Source organism: Pleurodeles waltl, chromosome 4_2 (genome assembly GCF_031143425.1).
Source record: "Pleurodeles waltl isolate 20211129_DDA chromosome 4_2, aPleWal1.hap1.20221129, whole genome shotgun sequence".
In the NCBI taxonomy this organism is placed as follows: Eukaryota; Metazoa; Chordata; class Amphibia; order Caudata; family Salamandridae; genus Pleurodeles; species Pleurodeles waltl.
This window is the reverse complement of record NC_090443.1, coordinates 695138401-695166353: the sequence shown is the minus strand read 5'-3', so window position 1 is coordinate 695166353 and position 27953 is coordinate 695138401. Positions and strand designations below refer to the sequence as shown.

The following is a 27953-nucleotide window of genomic DNA, read 5'->3' as shown; positions in this document are numbered from 1 at the left end:
TTCCATCCACTTTTCATCACCCCACCTTTCCCCCACATCAAGCGTTCTCTTGCCCACTGTTAGACTTGTCAGCCTTAGGGTGGTCCCCTCAACTTTTAGCCTTCCTCCTCCATTTTTTATATGACCTCATTTTGCTGGCCTTAGCTCTCAGCAGTTTCCCTCTGCTAACCACTGCTAAACTACATGTGCTAATTCCTTAAATAATGGTAATATTTGCTTAGCTCCAATATGCATGTTTACTTTACTTATACATTAATAGTAAAGTGGTATTATATCTACCCAGGGCCTGTAAGTTAAATGTTACTAGTGGGCCTGCAGCACTAATCATGCCATTCACCTAAGAAGCAATTTAAACATCTCAGGTCTGCCATTGCAGAACTTGTATGTGCAGTTTTAAACTGCCTTTCTGACCTGGCAAAATAAACCTTTTGCTAGGCCCAAACCTTCCTTTTTAATACATATAAGTCACCCCCGAAGGCAGGCCCTGGACAGCCCCAAGGACAAGGTGCAGTGTATTGAAAAAGTAGGACATGTACTTTTAAAATTTACATGTCCTGGTAGTGAAAAACTGTTAAATGTGTTTTTCCCTACTTCAAGGCCTATCTCTCTCATAGGTTAACATTAGGATTAGTTTATTACATTTTATGAGTGTAATTTCCAAATGGGTAGAGATGGAACCCGCAGATCTGGTGGCTCTGGAATCACAATTTAAAATCACAGCTTATAGTGAAGTTGGATCTCAAACTGTAATTCTCAAAATGCCACTTTTCGAAAGTACCATGTTCTTATTTAAATCATCTAATACCTTCTGTCTGTCTCTAAATACACATCTGAGTGGGTGACAGCTGGGCTCTTGTGCATTCTTTCCAGACAGCCATACACAAAGGGAGCTTAGGTGTGACTGATGGACCATCAACATCCCTTTGGCCCATCCTGGGCAGGATGAGAGGGAGGAGCTACCACTTACACCTGAATGGGCTGTGTACTGAGCGCGCGCAAAAGGCTGCATAACCCCCTGTAGTGTGTTTGGAGCCAGGGCAGGAAGTGCAGGTGCACTTCCAAGGCCTCTCTCTGAAGACTCCTCCACTTCAAAGGCACCACTGAGTTTAAGAACTGGACTTCTTACCCAATCAAATCAGTACACTTCTGGACTTGAGGGCATTCTGCCTTGAAGAAGGACTACTGTGCTGCTGAAGGGACTCAATCTGCTGGACTCTGCTTTGTTAGACTCCTGCTCTGCTATAGGTGCCCTGCTGCCTGCTGCCCTCCTTGCCTGGGAGTGGGAAGGACTAGACCTGCATCTCTACATCCCCAGAACCAAAGTGACTCCAAGGGCTTGGTGGCTTTCCTCCTGTTCTGAAGTCTTAGAGACATCAAAGACTTCTCTTCCTCCTGCAACAGCACCTGTACTTTACTTGCTGCAAGTCTTGTCCAGCCATGTGGTGCCAATCCAGCCCTGGGCCCTTGGAAATGAGTATAAAGTGCTGCAACTGTAACATCCACGCATCGTCATTGATGCACCGGTCGGAACCAACACATCTCTCCTCAACGCATCGTCGCTGCTGCTAAGGACAAAGACATTGCAACACGGGCTGCGTGGCTTGACAACTGCGCATTGCTTACATCGCTAAGTAACCGCTGACGATGCATCTTGGATTGTGCGGCTCTGAACTGACGCATCTCCTACATACTGCTGGATCGACAACAACACATTGTCTCCTCTGCTCTAAGCATCGGGCCCGTCCATGTTGCTACAAGATACTTTTTTAATGGGACAATGTAGGTACCTATATCTGACCCACGCCCCATGATTGTCAGCCTAACTTTTCAGATTTCACCCGGTCTAATGCAACCAGATAGCCCTTGTTGGCGCTTTACGCTTTTAAGCACAACATGAAAAGATATTCTTTGAAAATTCATATCTCAACTTCTTCTTATCGGATTTTTGTTGTTTTGGTCTTGTCTTGTTCATTAAATTAAGATCTATCATTCTAACACTGGTGTGGATTATTTTGGTATGGTGTTTTCACTGTCTTACTGTCTTAAGTCTTGCGTAAATACTTTGCACATTGCCTCCTAAGTTAAGCCTGCCTACTCTGGCCAAGCCACCAGAGAGTGAGCAAAGGTTGACTTTTGGTGTAAAACTGACTTACCATGACCTGCACAGTGTGCAAACAATGCAGTCATTGAACATGCCATGAGTGATTTAATATGTGACTGTATAAGCAGTGTGTACGAGGGCGTGAGTTATAGTTATTTTTTGGCCATGAGTTAAATTTACTTGCGATTTATATCACTTCTGAATTTCACTGGTTTTGATAGCCAAAAACAGTGTGACCTGACATTTTCACCTAATTATAACCACCCTTTAACATGCTTTTCTCAGTGAATTTTTCCAATGTAAAGTGAGATATTCTTTCACTTCCGGGCACCCACACCTTTAGTAAATGTTGGGAGAGTCAGGCGGAGCCCCAAAGCCCCCACGACCGCTGTTGGTTCTCCAACCAGCACCAATAATGAGGGCCATCAGGAACTGACCATTATTCCACAGTGAGTGCTCCAGTGCCAAACAGGGCACCCACAACATACCCATTGTTAGGTGCCAAGGGGAGGCCCATGACCTCTGCAACTCCAACAGGGTCCTAAGGCAGCACCTGATCCTCGGTGCAAGCAGGAGCTGGCTCTCTTGCTTTGTTTTCACCTGGGCAGGAGTAGCTCTTTTCTTTGCTCCCAGTGGGTGGGAGCAAATAAGTGTTCCATGCCCCCAAGAATGCGGCCAAGGAATCAAGTTTATATTCCCAGCGAACACTTTTCTTGGCAGGGAACAAGTCAATGTCCAGGGGATGGGGTCTGCAAAACACTGCTCTTTTCAGGCCCTCCAGTGACTTGGGGATGATGGCCTGAAGCACGCCACACTCAACATTACTAAGTCAGACCTTAGGGATGGGGTCTCCGGGAGGAGGGGCTACATGTCCCCTTCCCATACTATAAAAATGGCCTCAGTGAATGGGATCCACTGGACCTGGTAAAGCCCTGGGGCGAGGGTGAGCCTCACACTTCTCTCTTCCAACAATATGATTTTGTTGTACCCCCAGGCCCTGGCCCACTCAGGGAATATTTATACTTCAAAATATCCTTTTTTATGTAGGTTAGGGGACTGAGTCCCTGTGTTCTGAATTGGCTGCTGCATTTATTTGTTGATGTGTTGGCTGTCAATCAGATCCGATCTTTAGCTCTGTTGGGTCCTGTAATCCACTGTGGTGTGCCTGTATATTTTGAATCCTAGTTTCTGAACAACTTCTGAACGAATTTACACCAAATCACAACAAGCACAATCTCTGGATCAAGATCTAGCTTTCTGTCCAATTTGGTGTAAGTACTTTCAGCTGTTTTTGTAGTATTTCTGTTCAGTTTTCCTACTAAAAGTTGCATGTGGAAATGCATTTTGGACCCCCCCCATTTACTTTGCCTCTGCTTGACGTATCACCCCAAAACCTTTATGGAAGAAACTGAGGTGGATGAGAATTTTGTTTAAGTTTCTTGAAGATTCTTCAAACTGCACCAAAGTAATTAGCAAACTAAAAAATCTATTTTCTATTGAAAGATAGTCCTAACTATAACACTGGTGACCATCACTGGGTAATATAAATATATATATATATATATATATATATATATATATATATATATATATTATACACACGAAGCCATAGAAATTCAGCATTTATAGTTATGGCCAACTCAAGTAACTAGCGCCCTAAGGAGGTTACTATAACTCGCGTCCCCACCATGCACAGTTTTACATCAATAATTCTCTTGTAAATGTTGCAGTGAAGTTATCAGTGATGGCATAGAAGGTGTCTTTCATGATGTAATATGTGGGGTAATTATCTGTGCTTGGCGAGGGAGGAAGTTATAATTACCTTAGAATGCGAGTGAATTTCTATTGCATGGCGGTGGTTGGCCGCATCAACCACAGCATCGAGACAGACCTCATCACAGCTACCGAAGACACCCGAACACTTCCGAGAAGAGACAGCAGCCTTGATCATCCCAGAGCTCTCAGCAGCCTTTGGTACGGTCTCCCAACACACATTCATCAGAAGACTGCACTAAGATAGATTGCACTCTTTTTGCACCGGGAGAACGCAAAAAGTCTGCCTTCCTCCCTTCACCATACACCAAGATACACTGTTCCAAAGAGGAAAACGGAAAAGGAAGTCCTATTTATAGGAGCAAGAATCCTCACACACCCAATGGGTGTCATGCTTCATCATCGAAATTGCTCCTCATCAGACTGGCGCTGCAATTGTATGGCCAGTCTGACGAGGAGCAATTCCGATGATGAAGCATGACACCCACTTGGGTGTGTGAGGATTCTTGCTCCTGTAAATAGGACTTCCTTTTCTGTTTTCCTCTTTGGAACAGTGTATCTTGGTGTACTGTGCATTCAATTAGGGAGGCTATACACTGGACCATTATCTCTCCCTACCCCTCCATTTTTTGATTTCCTCCCTTCAACTCCAAACCCAAGAAATTATCTGTAGAGTACCCCAAGGATCCTCACTTAGCCCCACCCTCTTCAACACTTATATGATGCCTCTGGCCATCATTGTCAAAACCCATGGACTCAACACCATATCCTAGGCAGATGACACACAACTCATCCTCTCCCTCTCCAAAGACACCACCAACACCAAGACCAACTTCCACACCTGCATGACAGATGCTGCCAACTGGATAAAGAACAACTGCCTGAAGCTCAAGACGAACAAGACATAGGTAGTAGTAGTAGTAGTAATAACTTTATTTCAGCCATAAGCCATAAAAGCATACAATCAACAAGATAATATTCTAGCTATAAATAAGTATATATAAAATAAAGGTAAAAATACAAAATAAAACAATATATAGATAAAAGATATCCTCCAACAATTATCTTGAAAACCTTACTTAAGCTTGATATCAACTTGTAAAGCAAAAATACATGCAAATATCAATTCATACAGTTCATAGGAAACAATGAATATCAATAATTTACAATATAGCTAACAATATGGCTTGCATTATGTCAGAAGTGTTTACAGATACAAATAAACCAGACGTGGCTACTTATTAATTAGGTCCCAAGGACAAGACAGAGGTACTGAATTCTGGAGAAAAAAAACATTGAACACATCCTTATGGTCCTCAGAACTGGCACCTACTCCTACCCCTGTGACCACGTTACAAACCTAGGCATCATTGTGGACAACAAGCTAGCCATGACATCTCAGATCGATTCCATCTCCTCCTCCTGCTTCTCCATCCTCTGCATGCTTCATAAGATATTAAAATGGCTACCACAAAGCTCCAGATGCACCCTCAACCAGGCCCTCATCTCCAGACAAAAGGACTACAGCAATGCTCTCTATGAAGAGATCTGAGCTATCCTCCATCAGCAAATACAGAACATACGGAACACTTCAGTCAGATTTATTTCCCTAGGTGAACCTACATCACCCCCTGCCTCAGGGAACTCCACTGGCTCCCTGTACAGAAAAGATGCCAGTTCAACTTCCTGATACATGCATACAAGGTCCTACACGCCTGCGGACCCACCTACTGGTACCACTGCTTGAACTTCCATCAGCCCACCAGGCACCTCCACTCCTTGCCCCTTTCTCTAACCCTCACCCCTAGCAACTGATTTAGCAGATGCAGAGGTCGTTCCTTCTCCTACCTCACAGCAAAGACGAGGAACAAACTGCCCTTTCATCTAACCAACTCCCCAACTCTTCCATAGTCCAGAAAGTCCCTGAAGACCTGGCTATTTGGCTGATCAAATGGACCCTGCCAGGGCCTGGATACTAGTAGCACTCTACAACTCTACTGATTGATTGATTGATTGATTGACTACATTCAAAAACAGATGTAAGCCTAGGCTGACTGTGAGAGGTCAATGTTGATATCTTCATTCTTTGAACTATCAACAGTGTCATGTCTCTTAGTAACTACATTGAAAACAACTCCACCTTCAGAGCTAACAGTGTGCATAAGATAAAAACTGACTAGCATCAATCAGCCCTGCTCTGCAGGTGGAGCCCTTCCTCCCAGAAGCAAATTATATATCCACCATCTAGACTGCTGTTCTTTCTCGTCACAATGGAGGCAAGCACATTGTATGTATGTTGAGCAGGAACTGCTGCTTACAGGCAAGTCGGGTTCATGTGCAACGATGCAGCATCTTGAAATGATCTTTGCTAAATGCCTTCCAGCAAAGGAAAGGATTGCTGTTGTTAAAGAGAGCTGCACACTTCTTGGGAAGGCACCCCCTGGAAGAGTATCAGCAGTGATCTAAGTTTGCCAGTGGGCCACATAGTATTGCACATCTAGGGCCAGATGTAGCAACAAAGCAAATTGCGACTTTCAATTTGCGAGTCCGTGTGACTCACAAATTGCAAGTCGCAATTTGCTATGCAGAAAGGTGTCTCAGACACCTTCTGCACCTCACAATGGGGTTAATATTAATGAGGTGGGTCTCAGTTTGCGACCCCATTGCGAGTATGGGCACTCACAGGGATGGTGGTGACCTACTGGAGTCAGCAGACCACCATGTCCGTGACTGCTTTTTAATAAAGCAGTTTTTTTTTCCCATCTGCAGCCCGTTTTCCTTAAAGGAAAACGAGCTGCACTTGGAAAAAACAAACGAAACCTTTAGTTTCGGGTTTTTTCAGGGCAGGCAGTGGTCCATTGGACCACTGCCTGCTCTGAATGTTTTTTTTTTTTTCCATTCACAAAGGGGAAGGGGTCCCATGGGGACCCCTTCCCGTTTGCGACTGGGTTACCATCCACTTCAAGTGGATGGTAACTGCGATTTCATTTGCGACCACTTTCGCGGTCTCAAATGAAATTGAATAGCATTGCGAGTCGCAAATAGGAAGGGAACACCCCTTCCTATTTGCGAGTCGGAAATGCATTTTGCGAGTCGGATCCGGCTCGCAAAATGCATTTCTGCATAGCAGAGAGGCTTTTGCGCCTCGCAAACGGCATTTTTTGCAGTTTGCGAGGCGCAAATCCTTTGCTACATCTGGCCCTTAGAGACGAATATCTGTTCTCATGGTGCTTGGTGTCCTTGCTAGACAATTTGTAATACAATGATCTTCTGTTGCTACAATTATACCATGTAGGTGGTTTTGAAGCATCAATGATCCTTGAGGACTGGATTATTGAACATTTTAATTCTCTGAAGCTTTTCTAGAAGTCTTATGTAGTTTGCAAATGAGCATTGAACTATTCTGCACAATGAGGTAACATGTTATGCTAAAAAAAAATTATGACAGAAAAGGACTAAAACGTAAGGACATTACATATGTGTACAAACATTAATGCAAACAGTGTATAAGATTTAAGAATCTCAGTATGTGAAAAGGTTGCTAAATGTAGGGCATCAAAGGATGTTAATGATATTTCTTATATTTTCAGTTTATGGCAATCAAGTAGAAATCACATTCATCTTTCACAAGAGAGCGCACAGTAACACAGCTTGAGGCAGTTATTCTAACCCATGGAGATGTGCAAATGTGTATATGATCAGCAACAGATTCATGTTTCCTTATGTTTTGCTTCCCAGTTCTCTGTCAGAGAGTTGGTTATTAGGAGATATATTATTTCACCATTAAAGCAAAGCTCAGTGTTCAAATGACAAGTTATATAAGTTATCTCTATACCTCATAGACAGCCAGTAGAGCCTATAGCCTTCCTTTATCTCAAACGTGAGGAGTCAGGGTGTGGAGTCCTGTACCTCAGTTTTCTCTCCTATTCCATTCCCCAATACCTGCTTCTACCACTGGCTCTCATGTTCAATATATGTGGTCACTGCTGGGCATGGGACTCGAAAAGGAACATACCTTGTATTGGATCTAGAGCACAAGGTTAGTGCAAAATCTGACACACAACATCAAAGGTATTGCTACGTGCAAACGAATTACACTGATCCCAAAGTTTAGGTGCAGCACTTTCACTATCTATAGCGCCGTCGTCATAACATTCAACTCCTACACTTCACGGTGCTCAGTGTTGATACAGGGAAGACATATAGCTGCAGCATTGGTAGAATGAAAATCAAGAGGAGACAAACTGCATACTCTTCCATTACTCCTAGAACCTGGAGTGGCATCCCAGGTCTGATCTCGCTGGCTTAATTCCTTTTACGTCTGCACACTGCTGAAACTCCAACTCCTCCATTAATACATTTGGCAAGAAGTATAAACATGCTTCTTAATTAAGGTATTTGTTGGCATCCACCACTAGGTAGTTCAGTTACATCTTGCCCGTTGGGTTTCTCAGCTCCATCTGTCCCCAGGTGGAATCTCCAACACACCCGATCTCACCTGATAACACCTGTATCTTCAAGAAACATAGCGTGCCACAATACAGGCCACAACAACATCGCTACGTAGTAACGCCCCAGATGTCAGCCCACCCATCAAGACTTCCAAATCTCACTTCACCCAAGCCATCCCCTCGCCACTGAACGTTGTGCGTCAGTTCCAGTAACCTTCACCCAGTCACTAACCATTTGTGACTGTTGGGGTACGCAAGGTTTTGTGGGATGACTTGAATATTTATGTTGATGTATACTTACTTAAGCAATCCCATGTGGGAATAGTAGATTTAGGTTGTCCTATGAAAAATGTTCTCCTTCATTATTTGCACTGGCAACGCTCAGCAGACAGGGTTCCCACATGTGCCTCATCTGTACGGAGAGCCATGCAACAAAGGACAGTACGTGCGCTTCTTTCTGGCATATTCAGTGTTTACCTTAATTTAAAAAAATCTCGAAGTGAATGAATGTTTTTCTGAGAGCAGGGTTCAGAAACAAAAGAAGCAACTACTACCCTATGTTTCCGAGCTGCGCTATCAGCAAAACATGCATGAACTCTCAGTTATTTTGAGTCAAGGTACGCGCCTTAGGAAGACAGTTAACGCCGTTGTGATACAGGCCCTTGCTCTTTCCCCCAGAAGTTGTCCTAGTAAGGGCAGGAAGTTCAGTGCTCTCCACCCAGGTCCCCAGGATTTGGAATGTTTTTATTTATTTATTATTTTTTATTTTTATTTAATGCGTTTTTATATAGCGCGGACTTTACCCGAAGGTGTCAGAGCGCTTCACAATAGGCAAAGTAAAGATACAAGAGGAGAAGAATTACAAGTGAGCCTGTTACAAAACAAACGTTACATTACATGAGGCAATAGTGATAATTGTGCAAGTATCAGGAGCAAAATATACACGAGGTAGCAAACGATACGTTACGAAAGGAAAAAGTGACGTGTGCAGGATACAAGAGCAAATAAAGTACGAGTAGAGGTAAAAAAATTGCAATAAATGGTAGATACTCAAAACACTAAAAAAATAGTTACGTTACATGAGGCAGTGGTGGCCGTTGTGCATGTATCAAAAGCAAACAAGATATAAGAGGTAGCAAATGATACGTTGTAGAAGGAAAGGTGCCGTGTACATGTTACAGAAGAGTACAAAATACAGGTAGAGGTATAATACTGCACTAAATGGCAGACACTCAGAACACAAAAAACACCCAGGGAAGGCACTTCTATAGGCATGGGGAACAGATTTTCCTATAATGAAAGGACTTCCTTCAGAAAACAGAGGGCTTGAATTAAATTTGGAAGTGTCTTTGAAGGAGGAGAGCTTTGAGGTCAGTTTTGAAGGCCTGGGAAGAGGTGGTGGTCCGAAGCTGAGGCGGAAGTGAGTTCCAGATTCTCACTGCGTTGCCTGAGAAGGATTGGGCCATCGATCTTTCCTTCTTGAAAATGGGATGTTCAAGCAATAACTTTTCTGCATTACGTGATGGTCTGGAGCCCCCAGAGAGTTGTCATGCCTGATTAGCTCTGACTCATGAATAAGCCAGTAGCCAGTTCTTGTAATGAGTGAGAAGGAGAAGGCCAGTCTGCTTAAAGTGCGTGAACGCGCAGGAGCTAGAGCGACGTGTAGTACACATCATGATGACTTAAGTTCGTTCCATATAATGTGTTTATGATAGTTCACCTAAAAGTAAGAGTACATTTGTTGATGTTTAGCTCCCTTACAGAAAAACACGATTTTATTAAAGCAGCTGGTTAGAAAGTACTTACAGTGGGCAAAGCTTGCATGTACATGATCGATGCTCTTGTGTTTTGGTTTGCATCTGGTATAAATGTACATCCCTCCTTATAAAGGCCGCTGGAGCTATCATACGTGCATGCTTTGGATGAGCAGGAATCGCCGTGGCATTCAACAACACCCCGAAAATCATTTGAACACCTAAATAAAAAGCACAGTGTCAGGGAAAATGTGTTAATAAATAGATACCACTATATTTATATTTTTGGGCACTACAATAAAATCTGCAGTAGGCTTGCAAAATGTATCCACATTGCCAAACAAAAATCATAACAAGCATTATCAAAGCCAATATGCCTGGGCTTATCAAGCTGATACGTTGGATATTCTTTTTTTATTGCAAGCATACACAATAAACATTAACAAGAGAAAATGAAAGAGAAATCGTTGCTGCATACATATGACAACCACAAGCTTACAATAAAAAGGTGAATTAAAAAAATTGAGCCATCACACACAATGTTAATAGAATAATATTGGTGGGCCCTAACAAGAAGTTGCACTTGGAAGGGATAGCGAAAGCCCTTTACGTTTTAATTCACATCACAGTAAAGTTGATTTTTATTGTCATAACCAAAAGGCACTAGTAACTTACAATTACTGTTAACTGCTTAAGCACACACGGTTAACTAAAAAACATAAAATGGATAAAGAAAAACAAGAAAAATGTATTGTCTGAGGAAAGATTTGCCCCAATAGCCCTGGCACTGAAGTGTACTTCTTCTTAGGTGGATGTGAACAAACGAGCATTACATATGCTGTCACTCACAGTGCTAACGAGCCAATGGCTGACGTGGCCTGACCCATTGCCCCAAGCAGTATGCCCTGGTGAACGAAAGCAAAATGTGAATGACAGCTGAACCGACTATTCGGTTACGTCTGACCTATTGGTCATGCATATATGCATGTCGTTTTGTTTATTTATTATTTATACTTATTATTGCATGATGCTTTTGATACAGCCAACCCTGTCTCTAGGTCAGACTTAGAAAGTGAACTCTATTAAGGTTTGAATGTTATTCTTTCTTCGCTCCTCCCTACATTTTTGACTTATGCGTTTTAACCTCTCTACTCACGGGGCCAGCCTTAGAAACTATTAGCTGAAATAGTGAATGGAGGAACAGGGCTCCAAAACGAATTAACTCATGATAGACTTGAAACTGATGTTAATGTGTAATTATTTCGTTTGTTGTTTTATGTGATGTGAACCTCGTGAGAATCGTGCAGTTTAAAAAAAAATATCTGTTTAAAGTATATGTTTTTGGGAATGATCCTTGTGTGAAGATGAAGCTTGTTTTGCTATTTTGTCATTTGGAAAATGTTTACAATAATTCTCAAGCACTGTAAGGAGTTATATTTATTTTTTATTTTTGTTATACTTATAATACAAAGGATTTATAACACAAAGACTTAAAACGGCAAGACCGTGGCCAATGAGTAACACACAACACTTTGCATGTTTTGTCTTCCAGGCTTGTTCCCACAACACATTTTGGCATGTTTGACCGGCGGAATTTATAATGGGAAAATTATGAGGTTGTGATAATCACCGCACAACTCACAATTGTAATCGCTGTGCGTAATGTAGATTTTCCTAGTAATTTATGACGGAAAGTCTTAATTTTATTAAAGACACGGAGGCGAATATTATGCGTTCTTTTCTTACTTTAATTTAAACAGCAGCAGTCAAGAAACTACAACTCCCAAGAGGGTTAGATGAAGACTAACCAATGGGAGCAAAACAAGACCAAAATTGGACCAATAGCAACGAGCCACAAACCATAGAGTGTACCCTTGACTGCAAGCAGCCCTCTTTTCTTGAACGAGCAAGTCAAATAGGGTCATGGAACAAAGGATAAATAAGTCCAACAATGGCCAAGGATAAGGAAACGGAACACAAATCCTGAAGCACAGCAATGAGCCGAGAGGGCGATGGATGAGGAAGCTGATCCTGGATAGGTTGTGCTGGCAACTCCAGAGGTCTGTTCATGAGAATAGACGTGATGGAAGTAGCGGCGTTACCCGGAAGCTGGAGGCAGTGCCGGAGTCGCTGGGAGGGAAAGAAAAAGTACATATTAATAATCGTACTGAGGTGGGATAATATTCGCCTCCGTGTCTTTAATAAAATTAAGACTTTCCGTCATAAATTACTAGGAAAATCTACATTTTATGACAAGACCGGAGGCTCTATTATGCGCGTTTAAAGCTGGTCAACAACTAAGGACGAAGCAGTCCTAACAGGTTTACAGTAAAAGGTTTTAAAAACATTATCGTTTGACCAGTCTGCTGACCTGAGAATGTCCTCTAAACTGGACCCAATAGCGAAAGCTTTTGAGGCCATAGCCCCCCTGGAGGAGTGTGCTCCGAAAACGGAGATATCTATTCCTGCTAAGGACATAATCAACTTAATCCAGCGGGCTAAAGTTGCTGAAGTCACTGGATTGTGGGGTTTTCGAAAAGAAATTAACAATTGATTGGAAGAGGACATTCTCAGGTTAACGGTCCTTTTTTCATATTCTTTTAGACAAAGACCCACACATATCTTAGGTTTGTTCGGAAAGAAAGGGTAGAAAACAGAATGTAGGTTAGTTTTGGTACGTTTAGAAATGTGAAATAAGACCCCTGAAGGTAAGAATTGACGGGCCGAGACGTCTAGGGCCTTAATGTCCGAAGTCCTTTTTATGGAAATTAAGCATAGTAACATGGTAAGTTTGGCAGAAAGCATTTTAAGCGAAAGACTAGGGTTATCTGGCCAAGAGAGAAAGAGGTTCAAAACTAGAGAGACGTCCCAGATATGAGAGTACCTGGCAGAAGGAGGTTTAGAGAGTTTGACCCCTTTTAGGAGACGACAAATTAAAGGATGAGACCCAACAGGGTTTCCGTCAATATTTGAATGGTTCATAGAAATAGCGGATCTGTAAAGGTTTATTGTGCGGTACGACTTGCCCAAGCCCGCCTGGGCAGCTAGGAAATTAATAATAAGACTTAGATCCGCTGAAAAGGGATTGGAACACTTTCCCAGACACCAGCTTGACCAAAGAGCCCAAGCTGACTTATAGGCTCGCCTCGTGCCGGGTGCCCATGCGTTATTGATGAACTCTGAAGCTTCTGCCGAAATAGTATGGGTCTGTTGGGTAGACCGGAAATGAACCAGGCAGAGAGAGTCAGAGATTGGTCTAATATTAGATCGTGAGGGCGATCGAAAGGATCTAGAATGAGAGATGGAAATGTTGGGAGTAGAATAGGAAAATCCACAGCCAGCTCGAGAAGGGGAGGGAACCAAACCTGAGACTGCCAAAAGGGAGTTAGCAGAACGAGGGATGCCTGCTGACGTCTGACCTGATTCAGAACTCTGTTGATCAAGATGAAAGGAGGAAAGGCATAGTTGAGGGAACCGGACCAATCTTGTAAGAAAGCGTCTGTGGCCAAAGCCAGGGGATCCGGGCACCAGCTGAAAAAATGGGGAAGTTGGGTGTTGAGTCTGGACGCAAAGAGGTCTATTTGGAAAGGACCCCATTTCCTTTCTATCTGATGAAAGACTGACTGGTGAAGTTTCCAGTCGCTGGAGTCGGTGAGGTGGCGAGAATGCCAGTCTGCATTTGAATTCAATGATCCTGGTAGGTACTCCGCCAAGAGGGAAATTTTGTGTGACAGGCAAAAGTCCCAGAGGCTCTTGGCTAATAGGGCTAGTGGTCTGGACCTGGTGCCCCCTAAGCGGTTGATGTAGCGTACCGCTGAAATATTGTCCATCCGGAGTAGAATGGAGCATCGTGCTCTGTTTTTTGTGAAGCTCTTGATCGCAAAGGAGCCTGCAAGAAGCTCTAAACAGTTTATGTGCAATCTGGACTCCTCTGCGGACCATATACCGCCAGTCGATATCGAACCACAGCGGGCGCCCCAACCCGTGAGACTTGCATCTGATTCTAACACAAGATCGGGCACAGAGGGGAAGATGGACCTGCCGTTCCAAGCCTCTAAATGGGATATCCACCATTGGATTTCCATCTGGGATTCTGGGTCCAAAGAGACAAGGTCGGAATAGGCCAGTCCTCGACGAAGATGGAGGATTTTGAGGCACTGGAGGGCGCGGTAGTGAAGGGGACCTGGAAAGATGGCCTGAATAGAGGACGAGAGAAGACCGACAATCCTTGCGAGGGTTCTGAGGGAGATAGACTCTTTTTGAAGGGTTAAGATTAGTTCTTTTTTTTATTGCAGAAACTTTGGAATGGGGAAGGAACAGAGCGGCCGAAACGGAATCTATTTGGAAGCCTAGAAACTCTATTTGTTGGCAAGGTAAAAGAACTGACTTTTCGAGGTTTATCAAAAAACCGAGGTCCGAGAGGAGAGAGGATGTTAACTGGAGGTGAGAAAGCAAAGAGGCTTTGTTTTGGTGCATTATCAAAATGTCGTCGAGATAAATAATCAGTCTGATACCCAAGGAGCGTAGGAAGGTTACGACCGGCTTCAACAGTTTTGTGAAGCACCAAGGTGCGGAGGAGAGGCCGAAAGGAAGAGAGGAAAATTGCTAAGTTTTTGAATTCCAATGAAATTGCAAAAACTTTCTGTGAGAATGGTGAATCGGGATGGTCAAGTATGCATCCTGTAAATCTAGTCTGACTAGCCAATCGAACTGGAGTAAAATATCCCTGAGATGGATAATAGTTTCCATCTTGAAGTGTCGATAGATGACGAACTGGTTGAAAGATTTGAGATTGATTACCGGTCTGAGCTTTTTGTTCTTTTTGTGAACGAGGAATATAGAGCTGATGAACCCGGAAGGGTCTGGAGTGCAAAGTTGAATGGCTTCCTTTCTTAAGAGAGATTGAATCTCTGAAGAGATTAATGAAGAAATTTCTAGAGAAAACTTTGGGGGAGGAGGAAGACAGAGCTGGAAGGGGGGAGAAAGAAATTTGATCTGGTATCCCTGAACCGTGGTGAGGACCCAAGGATCTGCAGAGATTGGCTTCCACTTCTGGAGGAAGAAGCGAAGGCGACCTCCTACGGGAGGGCCAGAAAGTTGGCTTACCTTGATTAGTGGGCGGTCTGGAGAAACGCTGGCCACGGCTGCGGAAACCTCTGTTTCTTTGTGGATAAAAGTGGGGTTTGAACTCGTGGGGATAGGAGGAGGAGGGGTTGGAATATCCTCTTGAGCCTTGGTTTCTGTATGTGCGGCCGGTAAAGCGGCTCCTACCTCTACCGGCCTGGGAAAAAACACGTTGGTTGAAAACCTTCTTGAGATTTTGTTGTGCTTTGTCCAAGGATGAGAACGTTGAGACAAAACGGCTTACATCTTTTATCCCCAAAGAGCTTTCCGTTGGCCTGGATACCGGGGACTCGAGTAGCTAGATTAGCTAGTTTGGGGTCCATTTTGAGGAGAAGGCCCTTACGCCTTTCGTGTATGATGGCAGAGTTGGCATTACCTAAAAGACAAAAAGCTCTCTGGGTCCAGAGAGAAAGATCTAAAGGATCAATAGGCGATTCCTCCAACCTAGCAGATTCCGCTATGTCAAAGATCCTTGCCAGCGGGCCTACCACGTCCAGGAGCTTGTCCTGGCAAGTGGTCCAAGCCTTGTCGACTCCCTTTCTAGGATCCTTGCCGAATTTGGTGAAAAAGGTGATAAGTGAGTCATCAATAAATGGGGTTGCCGTAATATTGGAATCCAACGAAGGTCTGTGACATTCTGATTTTAACTTGGATCTGGTTTGCTTATCCAAAGGGAGGCGTAAGCGGGAAGTGATATAATCACCAACATGGTCTAGCGGGAGCCATTCAGTAGAATTGGGGTGGTGAATGAGTGACGGGTCAAACATAGGAACCACGCTGGTAGAGGGACCATCTGTTGCAAGTTTAATACGTTTGGGAGAGGAAAACGTATCATCCGGGTTGTCAGACTGAGATAGATCATCCATGTCCTCATCGTCCGTGTCCAAAATTTTTGAAATCACGATCTTTTTAGGCGCAGAGACGTGTTTTAATTTTGATTTACATTTTGATTGAGTGATCGTGTTTTTGGTGGAAATCCCCTCCTTAGAAGGAGGCCTGGGAGGAATCAAGTCCTCATCCTTGTGTGAGGCAAGCTCACTCTCTGTTTGAGCGCCTTTACGTGATTTAACAGATGATAATTTCCGTTTTCTGCTTTCCCCCACAGAATGGGCCATAGATTTGGACTCCATGGACATGACAGTATTTTCAATATTTTTAGACATTTTTTCCATGGATGCTTTCATGGCATGTTTAACAGAGGACTGGATTAATTTATTTAAATCCTGCTGAAAGGATTCTTCTTCCTCCTCAGAGGCAGACCTTGAGGGAGAACTCCCTGATTCCATAGCTGCAGAAGCAGATAGGGCAGAAAAACCCAGAAAAACGAAGTCCAGAAACTTACAGTGAAGAGGCAGCAAAGGGTTAACAGGAGGAGGACGCTCCGTGTGAAGAAGCTATGCTCCTCCCTGGGGCGGGAATTCAGTAAGGCAGCCAGACGAGGAGCAAGGCGGCACTGGAAACAGCGGTAAGAGAAAACACGCTGTAATGCTAGCGCTTTCCTGAAAGTCAGCGTCGTGTGAAGGAGACGCGTAGAACCGCTCTGCAAGAAGAGCGGCGAACAGCTGAGCCGGAAAGGATTTCCCCTGTCAGACGCGCGTCGACTGAGACGCGCGCTGACAGGTTCGGAAACTTGAGTGCGCCTTAGAACGTTCAACGGAGCGCGCGGCTGGGACGGGCGAGGCCGCCGGAGGGGAAACGGGAAAGAAGAATAAAAACAGTTAACTAAGCTTGGAAAAGACCGCCGCGGAGCGGCAAAGGAAATAGAAACACTAGGGTATTCCCCGAAATGGAAGCTGAAAGTAAACCGAACCAAAGATAAACTCTGAAAACAATTAGTACATAGAAGACGAAAAAAGTGTACTTATCTTGACTGCGAGCAGCAAGAAAAGAGGGCTGCTTGCAGTCAAGGGTACACTCTATGGTTTGTGGCTCGTTGCTATTGGTCCAATTTTGATCTTGTTTTGCTCCCATTGGTTAGTCTTCATCTAACCCTCTTGGGAGTTGTAGTTTCTTGACTGCTGCTGTTTAAATTAAAGTAAGAAAAGAACGCATAATAGAGCCTCCGGTCTTGTCATAAAATCATGTTTGCACATGGATTGGAATTCAGCCCTTCTCTCATAGGGCAATAATCTTCATTACACTGAATCCTATTCTTCCTCGCTCAGTTCTTTTCTGTGAGTAGTGAGCACAGGGAAAAGAAACTCCAATAATGGTTACATGATTTAAGAGTGGATAGACAATGATACCCTTTGATGGAGATATCCATTCCTGGGGACACCCCTAAGCCACACAGATTCTGCTGTTCAGTTGTCCAGGCATCAGATACAATATTTGGACAGAGGGTTGCAGCAGGACTGGCCATCTGATGGAAGAAGGATGTAGGAAAATCATGTTTTCTGAGTGGTCCCCAATGTATTTTGAACTTTTTGCTGGACCATATAAATTTGCTGGTTTTTGAACTTTGTGCACTTTAACCTTGATAACCAGAAGTAAAGTGCCTGCGCTCCCCTTTTAAATGTGGCCAAATTTGCGTATTCCTAATTGGTTTACTTAACATGCCTGTAAGCGCCTAGTGTATGGTACAAATTGTTCCCAGGTCTGGGAAGTTAAATGCCATCAGTGGACTGCTGCACCAATTGTGGCACTCACTACAGTTCAAGTGCAAACTTGGCGACAGGTCTATCAGTGTAGCCTGATTGTAGCAGTGTTAAACTGCAATTTGACCTGTGAAAACTAACCTTTTAAATATAATTGTCACCCCTAAGTTGGCCTTATAGTCTACAAGGCAGGGTGCATGGTGGCTAAAAGTAGACCATGTAGATATTTAAAGTTACTATGCCCTTACAGTGATGAACTCAAAAGCTATTTTTCACTGTAGCATGCCTAGCTATCCTATGCAGAAAACAGATTAAAACCAGTACTACTGTATCTCAGGAATGGGAGTAAAGAATTAAATAACTACGTTTATTAATTATTAAAAATCAAATTCAATGGTGAAGCTGATTTTAAATAAATATTAATTAAGGAAATGTAACTTTTGAAAAGTTACCTTTACCCTGCCTGAAGTTCCTGGAGGCTAAATCTGCATTTCTCACCTAATTGTGCCACCAGTAATTAACATTTGAAGACATGTGAAAATGGCTCCCAGATCAGAGAATAAAGGCCCGGGTGTATGGAGGTGTTGTTGATCCCTTGACCAGTGGGACTGGGCCCAGAAAGCAGACTAATTTCAAAGAGGCCTTCTCTGTCACAACAAATTTTAGCTGACCTCTGGGCAGGGCCCTTCCTTTGTGCCTCCAGCCAGGCAAGGTCCAATCACAGTGAGCCTCTTTTTGACATTACAGTGACAAATCCTGCTGGAGTGTCAAATCCATTCTGACAGGAAAACTGGGGCTGTAATACTGTGGGCACACTTGAAAGGCAGGTAAACAGGAAGTCAAAACTATTCTTGTGTATAAATTGGCTGATTGCTGGAAAACTCTTCTTTGATTTCCAGACTTCTATCTCTGGGTTTCTTGGGGAGATGGTTCAGTGACTGCATCAAACTGTATTACAGTGTTAGATGTAGGGGGACACTAGGATTGCCACACTACACTCCCCACACATGCTCCCAGCCCTCACAGCTCATGTTTAGTGTGGCCGAAGACTTCAACCATCTTGAAAATGCACAACATAGGTAGGGTTTGCCCGAGATCTTTTACCCTATTGATTAGGGTGTACGCACCAGGAACTTTGAAGGCACTACATATCTCAGACTGCTTTGTAGCCCGAGGAGGTGGCCATTTTCACCAGCACCTGCATCCACTTGACCTGACCAATGAGCACTATAAAGTGCGTGGGGGCACTTTGTGGCACGGGACGCGCCAGGAACTTTGAAGGGACTACATATCCCAAGACTGCTTTGTGGCCCCAGGGGGTGGCCATTTTCACCAGCACCTGCATCCACTTGACCAGACCAACGAACGCTATAAAGCGTGTGGCGGCACTTCACGGCACAGGCCACTCCCGGGCAAAGCCTGGGCCGAGGGCGGGCCCATCCATGCCCATCCATGCCCAGAGGAGGCTGGCCTGGCCCACCCCTTAATATTTATCTCCAAGTAGGCATCAGTGACTCTTGTTTTTATTTTTGTACCACCTGCAGGTTGTATCATTGAACTAACTTTCTCTAGAACACTTATCCACCAATTACAGTCCTTTGATGGGTAAAAAGAAAGCAACAGAGGGTGGGGCAGGGGCGGTGTTACAAACTAAGCGGAAAATACATACGCATGCAGCTAATAACTGTGTTATGGACAGAATTGACAACCTTCTTGGTGAATGAGAAGACATTTTAACCTCTTACACGGATAATGGCCCCAACGAAACTGGGGGCGAGTGCTCCCCAGTCAGGAAGGGGGCGGGTCACAAGAAAAGTGCCTACTTATTTGTAAAACGCTGCCAACAGGTCACAGCCACTACAGGGCAGGGTAGGAATGTCATCACCCACGCTCCCTCATTATGAGCGAATGAGCCACCACCAGATCCTAGTGACTCTATTTAGTGTATCAACCACTTTAGCCCTTTAACAAATATCTCAGAGCCACATGACGACCCCAATCCAGGCATTAGAGTGGGTGGGTCAGTAGATGTAAATGTGTATTCAGCCCAGACAAATGCACAGCACATCTTATGCATACAAGATTTAAAGAGGGAGGTGTCAGAACTCAAGTCTATGGTTAATTCCTTAATTGCAATAATCAAGCAGCTAATTCCTTCAGACGCCACGACCATCATGAATCATATCCGGAGCCCAACGCCAAATCCATTAGGTACCCTAATGAAGTTGCCCATATCGTCAGCAACCAGTTGTGCTGGCCAACCTCTAGCTGGTGCTAAGATCAATAATTCCTATCAGTCTCTCCCACACAACAACTTAGGTGCAGGAAAGGCATCTGATGCCTGCTACCAAATCCCAAAATTCACTAGCGACACTGCCCCTAAATGCACTGCCTAGCCCGCCATTGACCGATTTCAGTCTAAAAGCACTGTTCTAATGGTCCACGTTCCCAAGCTACACCCACTAGCACAAAGGGAAGGGGAGATCCTATCAGAAATAAGGCAATTCATTGGATTCACCATGTAAGACGCTGTTACTCTGTAATACATGAGGATATAATTGATGCAGTCAGAAGGCCTGAGCCAGGCACACAATTTGACATGCTAAAGTTGACATTTAGGGACAGGAGCATGGTGGATGACCTGGTGGCCCTAGACGTAAGGACAAGTGCTCCGGGGCAATCCTTAATCCAGTTCAAATACCATAGGCTGCATGTGCACTATGGGGCTCGCCCCACTCTTTGTCCAACAGGTAATCTATCTGCTCTCAGTAAGAATGATTGACTTGAAGTACCATCCGAAACACATGTTGAACTTCCCTCCGATTTACAGAAAACAATTGTCCTTGGTCTGGCTGTAGTCCCCAACATTGTCACCACAAGCACCCTGTTCCTCTTCCTAACAGATTCCACCAGACCGCCCATGACCCATTGCACAACTGTGATAACATTGTACTTTCCCTTCCCCATGAACATCACTTACCAATCCAAGAACAGACAGCTAAGCATGAGAAGACCTCACCTAGGGCTAGGCCAGCTTCCCCAGATGGATACCACCACTTAACCCAGGACCTGCTGGGCAATAGTGATAACGACCCTTCCCCCCTCAACCATCCCCACCTGCCAAACCAAACTCTGGTAACTAAACCTTCAAATATCATGTCAGTGGACAGAGCGGTCCTTCCAATCACCGGTGTACGACTTGTCTCATGGAATGTGGCAGGTTTGAGATCTATCCTCCTCTTCCCATCCTTTACCTCCTTTCTTGAGGAACACGACATATGTCTTCTCCAGGAGACATGGTCAACTGACCCACTCTTTCGAACTGGCTACTCAATTTTTATATTCCTGCTTTGCCCGGTCTCAGGGGCAGGCCCTCCAGGGATTTAACCATTTGGACTAGAACATCACTAAACTGCCGCATATCACAGCTACCTATTGATTCCCCCGACCTGTTAGGTCTTCGCTTATCATTCGGGACAGACACAGTTGTGATCATTTTTAACATCTACACTAGAGGGGTTGGGGAGGTCAGGTCTCCAAAACCCTCTGTATTCTGGAAGCATTTTTGCAAAACTGTCCCAGGCATCATAAAATCATTGTGGCAGGTGACTTCAATGTCACATTTGAACCTCTTGACTGGGATGATCTTGGGTACACCCATGAGGCGGATCGGGCATGGTCTATCCCTGTCCTGGATATCCCACCTATTAAAAAGTGGTTGCAGGTTGCCGTCCAAGTAAAATCATTAACCATGGAATTTGGACTCAGGGCACTTAACGGCAGGACCAAATCAGATGCAAAGGGTTGTCCCACATATAACAAAGTCAACCATACTAGTAGAATTGATTATTGTCTAGTCAACATAAGACTATGGCCCCTAGTCATTGACATGATGGTTATTGAGAGATCTGAAAGCAACCATAATCCTCTTTCCGTCCATATGTCAGATTTGTATAACCACCTGTTCATGATCAACACCTCAGTAGTAGCACCAGAGGGAATTAGTCTGGTTAATGACAAATGTCACCTAAAGGAGAATAAGGTTCTGGCCCGACCCACACTCATCGATGCTGCTAACAACACCTTGAGGACCACATTGATGGGTTTAAATTCAGGTCCCGCAATCCCCAACGATGAAATAAGCTTAACTCACACCTCATGCTTCAAGGGTATTGCGGCCCACTTCTCAGTAGATATATCTCCTGATAGCAAGAGGCTTAAGGGTAGGCATCGTTAGTTTAACAAAGAGTGCCGGTCCTCAAACAAGCATCTAATCCAAGCTATTAAATCTAGGGATGTAAACGCCATTTGCTCAACTAGAAAGTCTTACAAATCAGCTATCTGCAAAGCCAAGCGTGAACAAGATGACAAGTGGTGGGCAGCACTTAATGACGCTGCACAAGAGAGGAACTGTAGTGCATTTTGGTCCATGGTAGCACGTGGCCGAGGAAATAGCGAATTGAACAATACAACTAATATTGCTCCAAAGGACTGGGTAGACCATTTTAGTGGGTTGTACTCCTATGACCATGACAGTACAACTTCTGAACATAAGGACCCTTGCTCAAATATTACTCTAACATCCACCCCTCCAGTGCTGCAACTGTTCTCCCAAGTGGACATAGCACATTCCTTGGGTACTTTAAAGTGTGGTAGGGCACCTGGTTCGGATGGTGTTCCAGCAGACCTATTCCTAACTAATATTGCAATTTGGTCAAGATATATCACCTTCATAGCGAATGCAATAGCATCTGGGGCGCCAATCCCTGAGCCCTGGAAGGGGGCCATTGTTGTTCCGATTTTGAAAAAGGGTGACAGGGCCCTCCCCTGTAATTATAGGCCAATTAGCTTAAGAGATTGAGTGCAGAAAGTGTTCTGTCACTGCCTTTTGGGCAAGATTCAAGACTGGATGACAGAACACGACATCCTTAGTCCCCTCCAGGCAGGTTTCCGAGAAAAATATCTACCATTGAGCCAGTCCTTAGGTTTCTGCTTTCACATTGGAAAACCGTTGTTATTGGCAGAGGGAATCTGTATGTTGCTTTTGTCGATTTGAAATCCGTATTCAACCCAGTACCCCGTAACAAGGTGTGAGAAGTACTTTCCCTAATGGGAATCCCCGAGCACATCCTTGTACTACCTACTCGGTCCCATGAGGGTAATTATGCACGTGTCAGGTGGGATGACAAGGGGCAGCTAAATTACAGAATCCAGGTGTCAAGGGGTGTCCGGCAAGGGTGTGTCCTTGCCCCCACCCTGTTCTCCTTATACATTAATGATATCATCCCCTCTCTACTCAGAGTGGAGGCTGATGCACCATCGTTAGGCACACAGAAAATTCCGGTCTTGCTTTTTGCAGATGATACACTCCTGATATCCAAAACCCCAAGTGGATTACGGAAACTCCTCACGTGCTTTGAGGAATTTTGTTCCATGCGGGGACTTGAAATCAATGCTTCTAAACTGAAACTGATGACGCTCAATCCCCACAGATCCTTCAGAGGGAAGTTTATTCTTGAGGGAACCCCACTTGAAAAGGTGGGCACATTTAGCTAACTGGGCATAGTGTGAACTGAAAAAATGCCTTGGAAATCACATATTGCAGAGCAAGCACTGAAACTAAAGCAAACAACAGGGGTTTTAATAAAGGATTTTAACCTCTTGCATACCAAACCAATACGGCCTCAATCCAGATATACGAAGCCAAGGCTGTGAGCTCAGCTCTTTATGGGGCTGAACTGTAGGGCTGTGCCAAAGCCCAAGAAATAACTATTTCTGAAAATAATTTCCTAAGAAATCTTGTGTCCCTCCTGCCAAGTACTCCACTGTTCCCCCTTTTTAAGGACCTAGGCATGAAACGCATTGGCCACAAAGCCCGCCTATGTCCCCTTTTGTACTGGCAGCGTCTTTGGACTACCCCAGAGCTTGCCTCCTTTACTGTAGCCCTGCAGGTTATTTTAGAAGCTGACAATCTCATAGTATCACCTGGCTCAGACACATCAAGGGGCTACTTTATTCGCTTGGGCTTAAGGAACTCTGAGATTCTCCAAACACTACCTCCTTCCCTTCAAAAAGCAACCTCAAAAAATTGTATTGGCCCAAGGTAGACTCTGAAGATCTGAGGGTTGCACTTCACTCTACACTATTGTGATTTCGCCAACCTAAAAGAGACGTGCAAATATGAGGCTTTCTGGGACATAATCAAGGTGCCAAGAGAAAGGAAATTGTACTTCCAGTTCCGCATTGGCACCTTGCCATTAAGACTACTTACCAGTCGCTGGTCACATGAAGAAACAACCATCTGCCCAGCTTGCAAAAAACAGACTGAAAACCTCCCTCATGTCCTATATGTCTGCCCTGTATACGCTGCCTCACGTAGGAAATCGCTGGCCCGGCTTGTAGACTGCTGAGTAAGAATGTATTAAATCACACTGGGAGTGCATTTCATTTTATTATTTTTATCTAATCACATGTACTGTACATATTTTATTTAACCTTGTGTATTTATTTATTGCTGCTATGTGCTTTTGTGGCTCTTGTAGCCAAAATAAAGTTCTGTTGACTGACTGACTGATTAGGGTGTACACAGGAGTCATTCCCCCACACTGGCTCATGCCAGGCATACATGTGACATCTCCATTCACCCACTTCAGAACACTCTTTCACCTGTGGAAGACCAAAAATAAGACAGCACCTGCTGTCAGTGACCTGAGAAGAGCCTTGAAAGGATTCAACCTGATCTCTCTTGTACCCAGGACAAAGAAGTGGCTCCAAGGGTCTTAAGGCTGACCTCCTGTTCATGTTACAGGACTACAACAAGCTACAAGAGTCCTTTCATGCAACTGGCCAGCAGATCAGTGGCAACTGTCATTGATTGGATCCTGCTGTGGGGCCTCTACTAGACACCCTGTGAGTCTCTCAATGCCTCTCCTGAGATCCTGGAGCACTGCGTAACCAAAGTGAAAGGAGCACGATCCCTCTTTGAAGATTCAGAACTTCTATTATGAGGTTTACCTATGAAAGTTTGGCCGCTAGTAGCTGTCAGTCTGAGGAGAAAATACTTAGGTAATGGTCGCTCTCATGCTAAAGTTGAAAGATGTGGATTAAAAAGTATCAACAGTTAATGGTATTCTGCCACATGTTTGACTAGTTTCTCCAGTTGTGGACCAAAAAAAACATTGTCTCAAGAAAGGATGTTTCAGCAAAAGTGATTTCTGGGCCAGGTCCCCCTTCCAAATTTGCAGCCACAAATACTATTTCTGTGTGGCTGCTCTAGCTGAAATTGCTCTAAGGAAGGAGGGTTTTCATTTGTCTGAGGCAATATCTGAGTTAAATTGTGTTCATTTCCCTATGATGTCATTCAAACCGGCACAATCTGAAGAACCATCTACTAATGCAGAAAGGTCATGAAATCTTTATATGCCTGTGTTGGGCTCCTTTCTTTACATTGCAGGGCAATGCTGCATATTATATATACACACAGCCCTTATAAAAACTACAACATGGTCAGAGTTGCACCATCATAAGTATTAAGAAAGAACAATTTATTTCACTATACACTCAAATAATTTGTTTCCTGAAACATATAAATCCAAAAAATAAATATCCTGAAGGCTGCACATCACCATATCTGCAGACAGGCCTTGCCTAATGGTAAAATAATGTAGGAACTTCCTTAAAGAACCTTATCCTAGATACACACTTTCTCATAAGGTAGATATTTGTGCACTAGTCTAAGACATTCCTATATGGTAAAAACGATAGTGAAATTTGACATATTAGTGACTGTTCACTAGCAGAATAACCACCACAATGTCATAATGATAGAAAACTCTAAACTAGAAGTATCCCCCACCCCCACTTAGTGGCAAATTTACTTACAGCGTAAACAGATGTTTGGACAGGAAACAGACCTTCTACCAACCAAACTGAAAACTGGGACTTCATTTCCAGCAGCCTGAGATGGAATTTCCTTAAAGAGGGGAATTTCAATCACATTTCAAGCCTGCAAGAAAGTGTCTTATTATTGGTGTAACATAAATCCTCATTCATTTACCGATGTGCCACCCACCATCACTCAGACTAATGTGGGCTTTTAGATTGATTCTTTTTAGTTCACACTTCAAGGGATTAATCAAGGAGAATTTCACACCATAATTATCATTGTTTTGCAGAAAGCCTGATCAGCTTCCAAAAGCAATGTTTTTTCTGTAGGGTTGTCCCTCCCTTTTCCTGGATATCTATCCAATGTACCGCACCCAACTGGTGAAGGGTGCCAGACGAGAGCCACAGTGGTATCAAAAGAGCTGGCTGAGATGAAGGTTGAGAGGATTGGTTTGGGAAGTGTGAGAGCAGAAATTTTATTGATAACATTTTGAATCTTTACGTAATTATACTTATAGATTATTGTGTGAATTAATTAAAAAATAATATTATGTTTACAAAATTGTGACTAATTGAATGGCCACCATCTTATGTAAGGCCTACATTTTGTCTATGCTAACTTAAACTGATGAAATTATTCTGTCTTTACAAGAGAGTGTGGCCCATATTTATACTTTTTTAGTGCCGCATGTGTGTCAAAAAGCTGCACATGTGCGGCGCTAAAAAAGTATAAGTATGGACCTGTGTTTCTTAACACAAAAAATGGTAGAAATAAATGTGTATTTAGTGGCCTCTGCTGGACTGAAGTAGAAGCAGATACAATGTCATTGTGTAATGCAAGCTGTATACAATGTTTCTACTGTGTTCTGTCATTTTGAGTGACTTCATTGTTTGAAGATATGTTGCTAATTTGTATGTCTTTCCTCGAGGGTAAAGAAATGGTGAAGTAACATATTTTGTAATTGTTCTTCCTGTGACTTTGTATTTCGGTGGAGTGGAAACAAAAGGATCCAAAGATGAGGTGGAAGAAGAGGAAGTCTAGGATACAAATGTACTAGTTTAGATTGAATCAATGGAATAACAGCAAATAGAAGAGCTTGGAGTAAACTAATTGTATAATTTTTATATCTGTTAATGTTCTTATTTGTCATAACTTTCTCACCTCATACTTTATCCAATCATTTTCATTTAACACGTCTAATTTAATCTTCAGTCACCATTGTTTGTGGGTCATTCTTCTTTGGGATTCTCATGTATCCTGAGACTTAGAGATTCTATTGCTTTATGAAGAACCTATGCTAGATGGTTTAGTGTATCTTATAGTTAAAAATTCTAAACCATTACCCCTGTCCTTATTTCTGTTCCTATCCTGATGTTGGTGCCTGATGTTGCTGTCCCACTGATCAAGTAGACGTTGTTGCTGATTATTGTAGCAATTTGGTAATGTATTAATAGTAAATGTTATTTGTCTTTTGTTTTTCAGGTACCAGCTGCAATTGCTTATTTACTGCTGCTTATTTTGATAGCGCCATAGCTAGATGTTTTCGAAATTTGTATTACTAAAACTTGTACATTAAACCCAACATGTCAATGCTAATTAGTGGTTAGTGAGGCATTACTCTCATGCTCATGATTTGTGTTTGATATTTCTTTGTCTTATCATTATTCAGATGTATTCAATTTCTCTTGATCAGATTCTATTGTTATGGTTTTGTGTATAACCATTGAGACAATTTGTCTTTTTGCGTTGATTAAGTTCAGATATATTCGGCGTTCGAATCAGCCTTTGTTGTTTCTCTACATGTATCAGTTGTGTTTGAGAATTATTTTCATGACATTAGCGTTAATAATATAAGGAAATAAATTATTAACTTCTTAATAAAACTGGTGTGGTTATTGAGGTTGAATCGATTATCATATGTTATATGTGTTTATGACGTATTTGGAATGACATTCTCTCAAACAAATTTGGTTCAGTTTATCGACCTAGTGTGTGAAATCCACTATTCAGTCATAGGTAACAAAAAATATAACTAGGGTTTCTCTTCGTTAACAGAAGCTCAGAGCCAAAATATGCTACTGAGAGACACCCAGGACTCAGGAAGATGTGAGACAAACCGGCAAACAAGGATGCCTTGAGTGGCCTGGAATGGGAGTTTCTCAAACAGCCCTGAATATTGTTAATATTATAACAAGTACAGTGCAGTGTAAGGGTGCTTTTTGGGAAGCAGCAGTTATTTACAGGAGTGTTGGGGAACTGCACAGGAGG

At 43.3% G+C, this 27953-nt stretch overlaps 1 protein-coding gene across 1 annotated transcript in view; it reads right to left on the bottom strand.

Annotated features, from left to right (window-relative positions):
- The window catches only part of LOC138293210 (calcium-activated chloride channel regulator 1-like), a 261870-nt gene that overhangs the window by 161313 nt on the left and 72604 nt on the right, over positions 1-27953 (bottom strand). Inside the window, exon 5 of the mRNA XM_069232298.1 lies at positions 10132-10300. Coding sequence (XP_069088399.1) covers positions 10132-10300 — 169 coding nt within the window. The remainder of the gene's footprint in view (positions 1-10131; positions 10301-27953) is intronic.